This window comes from Phasianus colchicus, chromosome 7 (assembly GCF_987193195.1).
Source record: "Phasianus colchicus chromosome 7, bPhaCol1.hap1.1, whole genome shotgun sequence".
Classification (NCBI taxonomy): domain Eukaryota; kingdom Metazoa; phylum Chordata; class Aves; order Galliformes; family Phasianidae; genus Phasianus; species Phasianus colchicus.
Genome location: NC_143442.1, coordinates 26,333,868 through 26,346,564, shown reverse-complemented (window position 1 = coordinate 26,346,564; position 12,697 = coordinate 26,333,868). Strand labels below are relative to the sequence as shown.

The following is a 12,697-nucleotide window of genomic DNA, read 5'->3' as shown; positions in this document are numbered from 1 at the left end:
TTTGGCAATGAAGAGAATCATGAAGCGGTAGAATGAGGGATCGGCACAGTACTTCCTCTGTACTAACATAATGGAAGCTGCTGATGGTTAGAGTTAACAGAGCTGCAAAGGCACAATGCTGGAAAAGCTTTCTGTATCCTGCAGGCTCTTTGAGCCTTTCCATTTACTCCTAACATACAAAAACAATTCATGTGTTGCCCTTGACATTACAACTTCGCCAAAGCCAAGAAGCTTTCCCAGCCTAACAGATGCAGGTTCCATCTAAGCAGTACTGTACAAGCAATCCTTCAACTTCAAAAAAAAAAAAAATTTGAGAGACCTGTTTGTGATCCTAGATTTTAATTCTACCCACAGCGTGCACAATGATGCCATCAGAACCGCTTGACTGAGTCAATTCATGTCTATTCATTCCGATGGCTGGGTGCCCATTCACACGGCAGCAAGCTATTTTCGCTGTGTTAAACTGCCAAGAAGAATAGGTTTAGAGAAATAATGGGTACAGTGTATAAAGCCCCTGCTACTCTGGAGAGGTTTTTTTTTTTTTTTTTTTTTTCTCCAGTGCTTTATTTGCCCTACATATCTAGTCTAAGAGGTTTTGAAAAGATACCATTCTCCAGAAAATAGCCCCACTGCTGGAAGTTACAGACTGACCTGGATGTCAGATAAATACTGCATCCCCCAAACTGCACAAGTGTTAGAGATTTCAAAGGGGCAATAGAAACTCTTTCTGTGACATGTCCACCTTCATTCTACATAGCTTATGTAAGCACAAGTTTGGCAGCCAAAAATATCACCTGCAAATGATACATTGCAACCTCCTTTCATATGGTAACATAACGCTTCTCATATACTGCTCCCAACAGGTCCTATATCTCCTCCAGCATTATGATCATTTCAGATTTTCCTGCTGTAGATTGATGGATTTGTGGGAAAGCTAGTTGCAAGTATTTTACAGCTGCAGAAGCGGAAGTGCTGCCTAAGTGCACTGAGGCAGTGATTGTGGTTGCAACAGTTTCCTGCATAATGCCTCATTCAGCTTGGAAAGGGATATATATCTACCTCGTGGTCAAGCTGCTGCACTATTCCCAGCTCAGCCTTTAATTATGCTCTAAATTATGTGGAGTTTCACCACTAGAGGGAGCAGATGCTCCCCACACAGGCTAACTGACTGAGAAAGAAACTATCACCATTACCACCAATGGCTCTATTGAACCCCATATAAATTTATACAGCTTTCCTAAACTTGAGTATAAAGAAGGAGGCATTCAGGAAGACGCAGTTATTTCTAAGCATCTAATCTGCTAGATGCGTCCAGATACCAAGACTTCCTTTCAGGAAAATGTACATAAATAATTTCAAAAAAAGTAGATTTAGAAGCGCAGGCATTGCAGATACATGCCTCACTGTAGAAATGGGATTGGGCACATCACATGAGGAAAAACAAAGCATCCTACAAGGTCAACAGTTATGTATAACAAAGTTTATCAACAGTGCTTTTTATCCTTACAGAAAGAGTATTTGTGTACACGTGGACAGTTCCTATATTAACACAGTTCTCTATTTCCACAGGAGACTGCAACTTACAAAGTGTTATTTTATCCATAATCATTCCTAAAGGCTTTTTCTTGAATCCGTAACACCATTCTTCGAGCATAGAAATCCCTGTACTCTTCAGGTAGTTCTTCAAGTGTTTTCAAGGCCCTGTCCAAGATCTGTATAGCCCTAGAGGCTGCTATGGGATCTTTATTTCCGTAAGTGTCACTCTTATCATAGCACTCAGCAGGAAGGTGTTTCCAGAAGACATTCAGTGCCACTCCAAATTCCTCAGAAATTACATTGTGGAACCACATGGCTGTGAAAGAAAAATGTCTAAAATGAAAATTGCAATCTAAAACTTCCCTGTGACTCATGACAAGTGTCAGAATCATCCAAACTCATTCTACCTGAGGAAAAGCTCCCACTACTGTATTTACTGTATTACAACCAGGAACTATTTGTTACTTACCTGGAATAAATAACACATCTCCTGCTTCCAGATAACATTGATAGCGCTTGGCGTTCACAAAAAGTGGGTATTTCTCAAAGTCTGGGTTATCAACATCTAGCACCTCTGATTTGGTACCTAGAGAAATTTTCAGAAGTAATGAAAAAACAGAAACAAAGCATTAATACACTGCTTGAGATGGCAGTTCTTGAGTCCAGTTTAGTATTGTTTATTGTTCTGTAACTCGTCTAAAAGCCAGGCAAATCTGTTGGCACTTCTCATTTACTGAAGATGAATATTCTCTTGTTGTCTGTATTTCTCCTGCAACTGCAACCTTATTAACACTAAACGACACTTCCACTGACATATATAACATCATTTCAAAACTGAACAGAGCACAGTACTCCACAGTTAAGTGTTGAAGACAGAACCAAGCAAAGCTGCAGGGCTCATTTGTAGATTTCCTAATTTGCATCACTAAAATTCTTGGCCTTGATCAAAGCAAACTGCATCGGAGGGACCAAATCACTTCTCACAATTAAAGTTATCAGTTACAGATTGTTTTCCTACAGTGCAACACTTATGAACTGGAAGGGCAACTATGATCAGCAAACTCTGAATGAGATGTGCGTGGCATGCATACCTGATAAATATAAATATGGTACATCTCGAGGACTGTACAGAACAACTCGTTTTCTACCTGTTACTTGGATTAAGAAGTTATCCATTACCTGAAATAAGCACAGTAAGAGATGTCAGCCAAAAGGTAAGAATGAAGAGCATTAAATCCCTCATATATTAAGAACTAGCTAAAAGTTTCCACATAGTTAATCTAAAAAACTTAAGAATGTGAGCAACCTCATCCCTTAGCTGCAGTCTTTAAAAATAGTGCATTTGAAATAAAACAACATTGCTTTCCAGCAACTTTACTTTTTTCCCTTGTACAGGAATCAAGTTCTTCCATCTTAAAACACAAGGCACACCACTCTTTAGATAAATAAAACAGCAAAATATAATGTGAAATACATTTTGAGTTCTTTTTCAGTATTACCTCTACCGCATTTTGCTGAGTTTCTGCTGCTAAGGATTTTTTAAAATCTCATTTACAATGCAAAAAAACCTATTTTTCTTACAAATACATGTATTTGGAATTGCACTGTATGATGTCAGAGGACCATGTTATTTGAAATCTACCACACTGCAGCAACAGACTGCCCAAATCATTGTACAGTTACCTACGAGAAGTGTGTCATTAACAGAACCTCATCAACAGAGATTTGTAACTTAATATCCCAACCCCACAATGCTATCTGCAACATCTGATGTAATGATATTATTACCTACATCATAATGGGTCCATAGCTGTAATCCTGCTGAGCTGATGCGGAAGACGCTAGAGAAAAACTGTTCCTTCTCAAAATACTCTGGAATCTGAACATCATCTGCCAAAACAGGAAACTGTTTTCTGATATCTGCAATATCCTGAATAAAAAAAGACAAAAACTCTCAGAGAACCATTTATGCGTGCTAAAATAAGGTGGCACCTTAGCATCATTTTGTGTCACAAGGAACACAGGGTCAGAACTTTATTCAGCTTTCATAAATAACTTCAGAAAACAATGCTTTTCAGTTGTCATTCTTTCAGCTCAGACTTGGTCACCAGTGGTAATAAAAACAGACAGAGCTGCTGTGAACCATGACTGCTAGAAATCACACTGAAAAAGTAATCATCAGAAATCCTTTTATATTAGGTTACAGCAATGGCCAGAGAATAGAATATAAAGGATATACTCTTCAATGATCAGCCAAGTTTTCGTAACAGCAACTATTTTGGACACCTAGGTTTAAATATTCTGACATAAATCCACTCAGATCCCTAGACCAAATGACTGTAAACAAATTTTATACCTATACCACACAGCCAGTGACAACAAAAACTGCTTTCTCATCAGAACTGCAGTCTCAAGTAACTCACCTTCCTAACATCTTCACCCACTGATCGCAAATAGTACTTCTCATCCTGTAGATAATACACAAAGATAATTGTTCTGGTTTTAATATGAGTTAGAAATACACTTAAGAGCCCACATTTTTTTCATTAATCTAATGTAGGCCTGTAATAAAATATACAAACAGATTCACAAATTCAGCTACTTTGTTATACTTTACTGCTCCCTGCTGTTCATCTCAACAAATGGGAAATGTAAATTAAGTGAGGAGTGAAGTGGGAGACTTGTCAGCTGCTTCAGCATTGCTTCTTCTGAATTCAAAGGAAATGCAGATTACAACTTACATTCTTCAGAACATTGATGTTGGAAGCTATTTCAATTGGCTTCAAATCATATGGCATCCTATGTAGCATAAACAGTGAAAAGCAAATTTGCATATAGAACTGTTTGCTTGCTAATTATAATTATCTGAAAAATCCAATTTGAACATTGTTGCGTAAAGACTGCCATAAGTTCTCTACTCAAAAAATTTCTTACAATAAATCTGTATTTGTATTTTGATAGCAGATATGATCAAACTCACATATCTTCATGATGTTTTCTTATTAAACACCTGAAGTACACAAGTATTCTAAAGCAAGACTACATCTCTCAATTTCTTGATGGAGCTTTTGCTGATGTCAGTTAGGTATTGATAGCAGAAAAAGGACCACTGAAATTAACCATACTGTATGCACACCAAATAATTTCCACAGAAAGAATTCTTTTCCCTCACATTTTTCCCTGGCTCCCAGCCACTCAAAATAGTTAACTCTAAAATCCAGTGCTTTAGGACTAAGACTTCAAACTATATTTATTTTTTCCTCTCCAAGTACAAAACAGAAAAGAAGCTGTGACACCAAGGTAGTTACCTCAGAAAGAAAGTAGTCTTTGTGTTTGACTTCAGCTGCCCTTCGTACAAATACATCAAAAGGCAGAGTTCTGAAATAAAAACATGGAAATTCATACAGTCAACATAACAACACATGATCTAAGTGCAAAGTTTAAAATCATAAGCTTTCTCACCTTATATAGTGTAACTGAAAGTGCAACATGCTTTTTTTTTTTTAAAATTAATTTATGTTATTTAACATAGTGACTAACCAGTATTTGCAGCGAATGTTTGAAGAGTTCTGCTCAGACAAAAATCCTGCACTTAGAAACTTCTCTGCTTTAGTAAACTGTCCCCAGTACAGACCCAAGCAAGCAAATCCATCAGCCACTGAAGTCAACAAGAAATATATGAGTTCTGACTTTGGTTGAACATTTGTATCCTGCCCACTTACAAATTCACTGCAGAAAAATAAGAGCACAGTTCTGGAACAGATTAAAGTGAAGCATACTGGTGCTGCCCTTGCTGACCACTGTCTTCCCATCCCCTACACTACACTAGCACCAGCACTCCTCTGAGCTATGATGAACCTGCTCACAAAGCCAAAACAGCAGAAGAACATTCAGATTTCTGCACTTCCAGATCCAATACAAAGACAAGGCAGCAGCACGAAGCTGACAATGGAACTGCAGTAACATTCGCAGCATCAGTTTTAAATTGTGAAACTTCACATTAAGACTTTAGTGTTTCTGTTTTTTTTAGTTCTACTTATTTCATTTTAATTCTACTTATTTACTTCTACACATTTCAGGTTTTCACAATTGCTTCTGAAAGTGACAAACATCTGCCTCTACATACAAGAGATTTGGGATGGAAGTACCTATACACAAAGTTCTTACTGAGGAAATCCATCTGTGGTACTGCAGAAACATGGATCTTTACTTCCTTAGATCCTGCGGTTTGGCTCAGGTAATCTACCGTCCATTTGGTTGTGCAAGGGCCCAGCTCCATTCCTTTCAGCACAACTGGCTCTCTCTAAGGATGGAGAGAAAGAGAAACAATAGCAGAGAATGATGTTTGCATCCAGCAGTGCTGGTGGGGAACAGAATTATTTTTTCAATTTGCCATCTGAAATCTGGAAAGAAAACAGTCTTACTCCAACCTGGTGTAAACTAAGTTCACGTGAACAGCTGTGAGTATCAGGACCTGCAACAATGTCACAAATGAACAATATGAATGCTGAACATGCTGAACGCTCAGCCAAATGTGGGAGATCACAACTGCTTCTGTAGTTCCTGTTTTCTCTTCCCAGCTGGATAAGGAAGGTTATGGAGAGGCAACAACAGCATTAACAGCCGGTGTGTTCTGGGACCACTGAGGAATCTAGCTGGGCTGAAGAACAGCCGCACTCATTCCCGTGCACTGGAGGTACGGACTGCGAGCTGTAATAACTGTAATATGTTCTCGTGAAAGCAACTCTTCCCTCCCACGCTGAGGCTCCTCGGTGCTGATACCTACAAAGAGGTTTGGTCCATTGTACACAAAGCCCAATAGAGAGGGTCTTTTTCATTCAGTCAGAACCTCAGAGGGAAAAAAAGAAAGAAAAAAAGGAGTCGTGGTGACAAAACGACAGAAAGCAATCGCACAGTTTATAACCAGCGATAAACATAATTCAGCCACCAGCGGCGTGTCAGAGCTCTGCGGCAACGCGGGACTGAGCCCTAACTCAGGCATCCGTCTGCAGGAGGGCTGCATGACGCTGCTGGCTGAGGAGGCTTCGCCGGAACCCCCGCCGCAGCCCCGGCACCCCCCTCCCGCCGTGCCCGTGCTCGTACCCGGGGATAGACGTCCCGCAGGAAGCGCTCCCGCGTCACGCCGTCCAGGCTCGGCACCCGCACCACGCGCTGCTCGTGCCGCTCCATGGCCGCCGCCGCCCCGCAGCCCTGCCGCGGCGTTGTCCGCCGCTCCGCCGGGAAACGAGAACCGAGCGGAAGCGTTCCCCGCCTCCTGCCGCCGGGCGAGGGCCGGGAGATGGAGCCCTCTTTTCCGCTCCGGGAAGTCGGCTCTGCGGGGAAGCGACGGATGGCCCGGCGAGCCGGTACGACCCGGAACCGCGGTCCTCCGCGGCACGGCGGAACCGGAGGCGCAGGCTGCGTTTCCGGCGGAGCGGCGCTCGAGAGGACGTGCCGGGGCCGGTGCGCACCGCCGCCATGATGGCGCTGCGCGCTGCTCCCCGGCATGCCCGGTGGCTGGCGCGCGCGCTCCTGGCGCCGGGGGCGGCCCGCGCAGCCCCGCTCGCAGCGCGCGTCTCGGCTCTGCCGCTGCCGGGCCCCCTCCCCGCGCTCCCCGCCGCGCGTTTCGCCAGCAGCGGGCCGCAGGGGACCGAAGGAGGGGGGCCGCAGCGGCGGGTGGTGGTGGTGCGCATCACCAACCCCCTGGCGTGGCTCCGCACCCGCTTCTATTACCTGCTCATCCGCCTCTACTTCGACTCGGAGTTCAGCATCGAAGAGTTCACGCGCGGCGCCAAGCAGGTGAGACCCGGCGCGCCGGCTGGTGGCTCTGGGGTTAATTAAGCAGCCGCGGAGAGCGGCGGGGTGTTAAAGTGTCTGGGAACCCGAGAGGAAGCCGGGCAGAAGCGCGCCACGCTGTTTGCAGTACTGTTTTACTTTGCCCTTCTTTTCTCGGTAATTTTTACGCGCGGTAGAGCCCAAAGCACGCTGTCAGTATTTCGCACGTGCACCGTTTGGACACACTGCAGTGCTGCTGCGTGTGACGCTGCCTACAGAACTCAGGGAGATGGGGGGCTATGCGCCTCCAAGGTTTAGGGGCTACAGTAGATTCAAAACCAAATTTGTTTAGTTCTGAGCATCTGTTTTGAGTGGGACTGGGAGGTGGCTTTGGATGGGACTGGGCACGGGGGCAGTCAGGGAAGAGAACATTGGCTGGAAAGGCATGGATCGTTTGAATTACTCAAAAAAAGAGTAAAAACAGCTATAGGCCATTGTGATGTTTTCACAAAAAGGCACTTGTTTGCCTGTTACCAAAACTGTTGTGCTTTAAATGAGAATGGGAAGAACTCTTAGGCTTTTATCAGTTAATAGAATCACTTTTTTAATGCTGGAAGAGTTTCCAATGGTGATATACCCTGTAAACGTTGAAGTCTTAAATCATACAATGTTTAGGTTGCTTGTCCTTTAACAATGTATTTGCCCAAAGAGTAAGCAAACCCCAAATTATTTATTTATGTGTTTCTCTTCTATTTCTTCAGGCCTTTTCCGTTGTTTCACAGCTGCTGTCTCAGCGTAAACTTGACCTGCTGGACGGCCTGGTTTCAGCAGAGGTAAATACTTCCATCTCTATTTCTGCCAGTTGATGTTTTCTATTATGAAATAAAATTATGATAGAAAAGAATGTTCTTGCCATTAAGCATAAGGACCAGTTGCCAAAAGGTGTACCTGTCATTTATGAATTCCAAATTGCTGAAGTTGTCTTGGCCTTTCGCAGGGACAGAGGTAGCATATGCATCAGTCAAGAGGAGGAGATGCTTCCAGGCTGTATCAGCCCTGTTCCTGGATTTCAGCTTGGTTTGTGCTGTTGCCACCAATGCCTTTGCTACAGAATTTTTGGCACAGTTATAGTTATATATATTTATATATATAGTTATCCCTGCTGGGTATTCTTATCTCCTCTCTAAGCAGAGTTAGCAATAGATTATGATTTTTTTCCTACAGATGTTTTGAGAAAGCATCTCCTTTTCCTCTGCTCATCTTAAATTCTTCAGGTGATTGGGATAGCTCATGATCAGTGTGCAGGAGCCAAGACTGATACCACACTACTGTCTTGCTCTGGCTGGTGAAATTCATACTTGCCATGCCCTAGAAGCTAATGTCTTCTGGTAAAGATGCACGTACTTCCATGCAACCTCTGAATTTGTTTTTCAAAAATGGCAGTTCAAGTTAGGATTAAAAATTGAATATGAGTTAAAGATGTGCTGCGTGACTTAGTCTTTCCTTGTGGTGCCTCCTTTTGTGGTGCTTGAGGTGATGTTTCTGTTCTGCCGGTGCACAACATCCTTTTTATGTAACACAGTTGTGTACATCTTAGGATGCTCAAAAGCTACGACTGTGAGTGTGATCTGTAAGTTAAGTCCTAAAGGAATGGTTTTCCGCTCTTTACTGATTGGCAAATGTCTAAACATTTTCCAGTGGGAATGTGGATCCTGAAATGGCAAAGTTAAACTTAGTGGTAATGGAACTGATTTACAAAGAAATTGGTGAGAACTGAGAAATGATTGAATCAAAACGTAAAGAATATGCATATAGCGAAGTCAGCAGTGCAAAGGCAGAGTGTAAGTATCATTGTGGAAGCAAACTTAACTGGTATTTTCTGGATTTACATGCATTGCTATGCAACTTCTGCTTTGACAGTATATTTTCTAAACATTTTCATCAAATTGAATATTAAATGGATCTTGTTTACTATGGTTAACTAGGGCTTGGGAGTGCCCAGTGCTTTGCTCACTCTTGCTGTATGTTTTACAATGTTAAACAAATGTTATTCCAATATAGCTCATTTTATTAACTGTTATAGATAAGGTTGCTACTTCAGCTTCCTAACTAAGCACAAGTTTTTCTGAACTTAGGTACTTCAGATGTTGAAGGAAAAGATTTCTTCACTCTCTGAGAACCATAGGGATGCTTTAGCAGCTGACATGGATGCAATCATGTACACAACAGAAGGAGATGTTCGCATTTACTATGATGATGATGGTATGCTAGAATTCTAAAAGATTTCCTCAATGGGTGGTCTTTTTCCTGGCTTTGCTCTATGTATGAGTGGGTTTTTAAATTTTTTTTCATTCCTTGTTCTTTTGCTTGTACTTTATCTGTACATAGTTCCCTAATTTCCTTTTAAACCACAACTCGATACTGTTTGTAAATTACGGTACTGTTTTGACTTCTTTGTAGGCTTTGTTCATTCCTCTTTCATGATTTTGACTTTCTGTTGTTAGTCCTTAATCTCAAACCATTCAAGCAGTGACTGTTCTATATGCAGAAGGCTGATTGCTTTAGCAATGAAAATACATACATTCCAGGAATAATAATTAAAGCTGGATAATGAAAGACCTAAAGACATTTTACTGTCTTCACTACTATTCTGCTTTCCTGGGATATGGTTACGGAACACTGGTTATTTTTTTAAGCTGGTGTTAACCTCAAGCAAGTTTTCTTTTGTTTAAATACTAATATTGCATGCTGTCTTCTGTCAAACACAGTTGAGATGAGTCTTGGAATCAGAATTTCAGATTTTCAAACCAAGTGAGCTTTTTTTCCTGCTTTTGAAGGTAGAGATTTTTTTTTCCCTGTTCACTGCTGAGATTTAATTTCTCTACCTTCTTTTGTAGCATGAATAGTTGGCTTTTGACCTTGTGATAACCAACTTTTTTATACAGTTAGATTGTATACGTTCTCATGAGGCATGAAGTAAAGCTCATAAATTACATACCTTTCTCCTGATCGTATTTTTATTACTGCTTAACAACACGAATACTGCTTTAAACAGCTTTATTGTTAATTATTCTGTTATACTGTTTCTGGCTGAAGTCAACTACCTTTCCTTCGTCTCAGTAGAAACTGAGCTAAATAGCGGATTAGGAGCATTTGATGACTGAGAAACATGAAGCCTTCATTATGCTTTATTTCCAACAGGAAGAAAGTTTGTTAGTATCCTGATGCGTTTTTGGTATCTGAATGGTGCTAACCTACCTGATGAAGTACCAGGTGAAACCAAAGTCTTTCAGATTGTGTTTGGAGACGAAAGCACAAAGGAAAAAAGACATATTTTAACAGCAAACTATGAGTAAGTTTCCTCGCCCCTTGTATGTCCATGGGCTAGCGGTGTGGAAGCTAGTTTGGAACAGAAAACGTGTGTTGTGTCAGTGCAGAACATATATAAAGTATTTAAAGTATGTAAAGAATTAATATATATCTTCCTCTTTGGTGCATAAGCATCGTTCTATGAACTTTCATAGGAATAATACAGAAGTAAAGTATTTCTTTCCTGAATTTCTTCCTTGTTGATATTAGTATCTCTTTAAGTAAATTTTAATGACACTTTGTTGTCTTTTCCAGGTTCCAAAGGGAATTTACAGAAGGAGCAAAACCAGACTGGACAATCACACGAATTGAACATCCAAAGCTATTAGAATAAATGCCTTCTGCAGAATCTTTACATTGTAAATGTTCTGTTGTTACAAATATCAGACATTTTAGCCTATTTTTTTTTCTTCTTTTCCAAAAGGAGGGAAGAACTTTGTATGTTTGATTTACCCAAAATTGTTTCTGAAGTTTATGCTATGCTGAAACTTTGCAATAAAGCCTTTTCCATGGAACAGGCTGGTACAGATTTAATTGGTACTACTGCTCATCCAAGGCATTTAGATGGAACATTTTCACAAAGGCCAGTGTAACGGGGATGCTGACTTCTTCTATTTGAGAAGAAAGAAATGGTACTACAACACTTTCATGGCTGCTGACCCTTCTAAATTACCTTCATATGTTTTTTTCCCCAGGGACTGTGCACTATGTAACTGAATAATATGCAAGATGAAATAGCAGTAGATGGACTTCTTAGATTGTCTAGCTTCTACAGTTCAGTTTGAGGTAATGTCATTATTGAATGTATTTGAGATTAGGAAACTTAGAGCCATTATTAGTGTTTGGTGTGAGATTGGAATAAAAAAAATCTCTTTAACATCACACTAGGAAAATGGATCATAGATTTTTTGATAGTAAAAATGATGTTCCTTTCAATTCAGTAACTCACAGATAATTTCAAGTTCAGAAGTTTGTGTTAGAATAGTCGGTCTAAAACGTGAATTTAAGAGGACCTGATAATGTAGCTAAATGAATTCTTGGAACTCCTTGTAGAAGAAATGAGCAAATCATTATATAAAGACATAGAAAATCTAAAATCCCTTTTGAATTTCTCATACAGTTGTTGGATGGTAGTGGGCATAAGCACAGCACAGGTGGTCAGGGTGCAGGGGGGAGCTGTGTTTCAGTACTGGCCACTTCTGAAGCAGTTCAAGCCACTTCATATGCTGCCAATATCTCTTTTTCAGTTAGACTGTATTGTGTTTCAGCTCCAAAACCTTATGGGTTGACCTTGAGTTTCCCCTCTGGTGCTTTCTGCCAGCAGCTCCAGATGGGGCCATTTTCCATGGCTTTGGTGTAGAGCACATTTTTTACATCTCATCTTGTCCAGGCTGGCTCTAGGGCTACTGCATGAACTATCTCCTGTTTAATTTGTACAAAGGCTTGTTGTTGCTCAGGGCCTTATGTAAAATTGTTTTTCTGGGTCACTTGGTAGAAGGGGGTTACGGTCAGACTGTAATCCAGTGCATGCACTGTCCAGAAATCCACAACGCATAAATAGCTTGTGTTTCCTTTTTGCTGGTTGGTGGGGTCTAGGAGTTATTTTGTTGATCACATCCACAAGGATCTGATGAACTCGACTTCCTGACCCTACTTTGCATTACGGCAAAACTGGTTTTCAGAATTGGGATATATTATTTATTATATATATTACATGTTACGTAATGTGATACTCTTTTCTTAAGACTTTCTCCATGTTTTGGCATAACAAAGAATAATGACTTCTCGGTTGGTTTTCTGTGATCGTGAGATGAAATTGAGTACATTTGAAGGGACTGAGGATTTGATGAATGTATTTTTCTCATAGATCACAACTAAGGTCAAGCAAGATAAGTATTTCTTACAGAATTAATCAAATGATATGAGTTTGTAATGCAAATCATAGTCTGTAGCCTCTGTTCCATTGCTCTCGTTCCTGAAGTAAACATTTCTTTTTCATAAAAGAATGAATTAGTCA

At 40.8% G+C, this 12,697-nt stretch overlaps 2 protein-coding genes across 2 annotated transcripts; one reads left to right on the top strand and one right to left on the bottom strand.

Moving 5' to 3' along the window:
- Nucleotides 1–1,465: 1,465 nt before the first annotated feature.
- On the bottom strand, nt 1,466–6,937 carry TYW5 (tRNA-yW synthesizing protein 5). Its single transcript, XM_031601179.2, has 8 exons — nt 6,640–6,937; nt 5,685–5,839; nt 4,845–4,914; nt 3,960–4,004; nt 3,329–3,466; nt 2,628–2,715; nt 2,006–2,122; nt 1,466–1,852 (listed from the first exon to the last, which is right to left on the bottom strand). The coding sequence occupies exons 1-8, from the start codon at nt 6,724–6,726 to the stop codon at nt 1,596–1,598; spliced, it is 957 nt and encodes a 318-aa protein (XP_031457039.2). The 5' UTR covers nt 6,727–6,937; the 3' UTR covers nt 1,466–1,595.
- Nucleotides 6,938–6,999: 62 nt separating this feature from the next.
- Nucleotides 7,000–11,195, top strand: MAIP1 (matrix AAA peptidase interacting protein 1). Its single transcript, XM_031601135.2, has 5 exons — nt 7,000–7,335; nt 8,073–8,144; nt 9,447–9,573; nt 10,513–10,663; nt 10,936–11,195. The coding sequence occupies exons 1-5, from the start codon at nt 7,015–7,017 to the stop codon at nt 11,012–11,014; spliced, it is 750 nt and encodes a 249-aa protein (XP_031456995.2). The 5' UTR covers nt 7,000–7,014; the 3' UTR covers nt 11,015–11,195.
- The last annotated feature ends 1,502 nt before the right edge of the window (nt 11,196–12,697 follow it).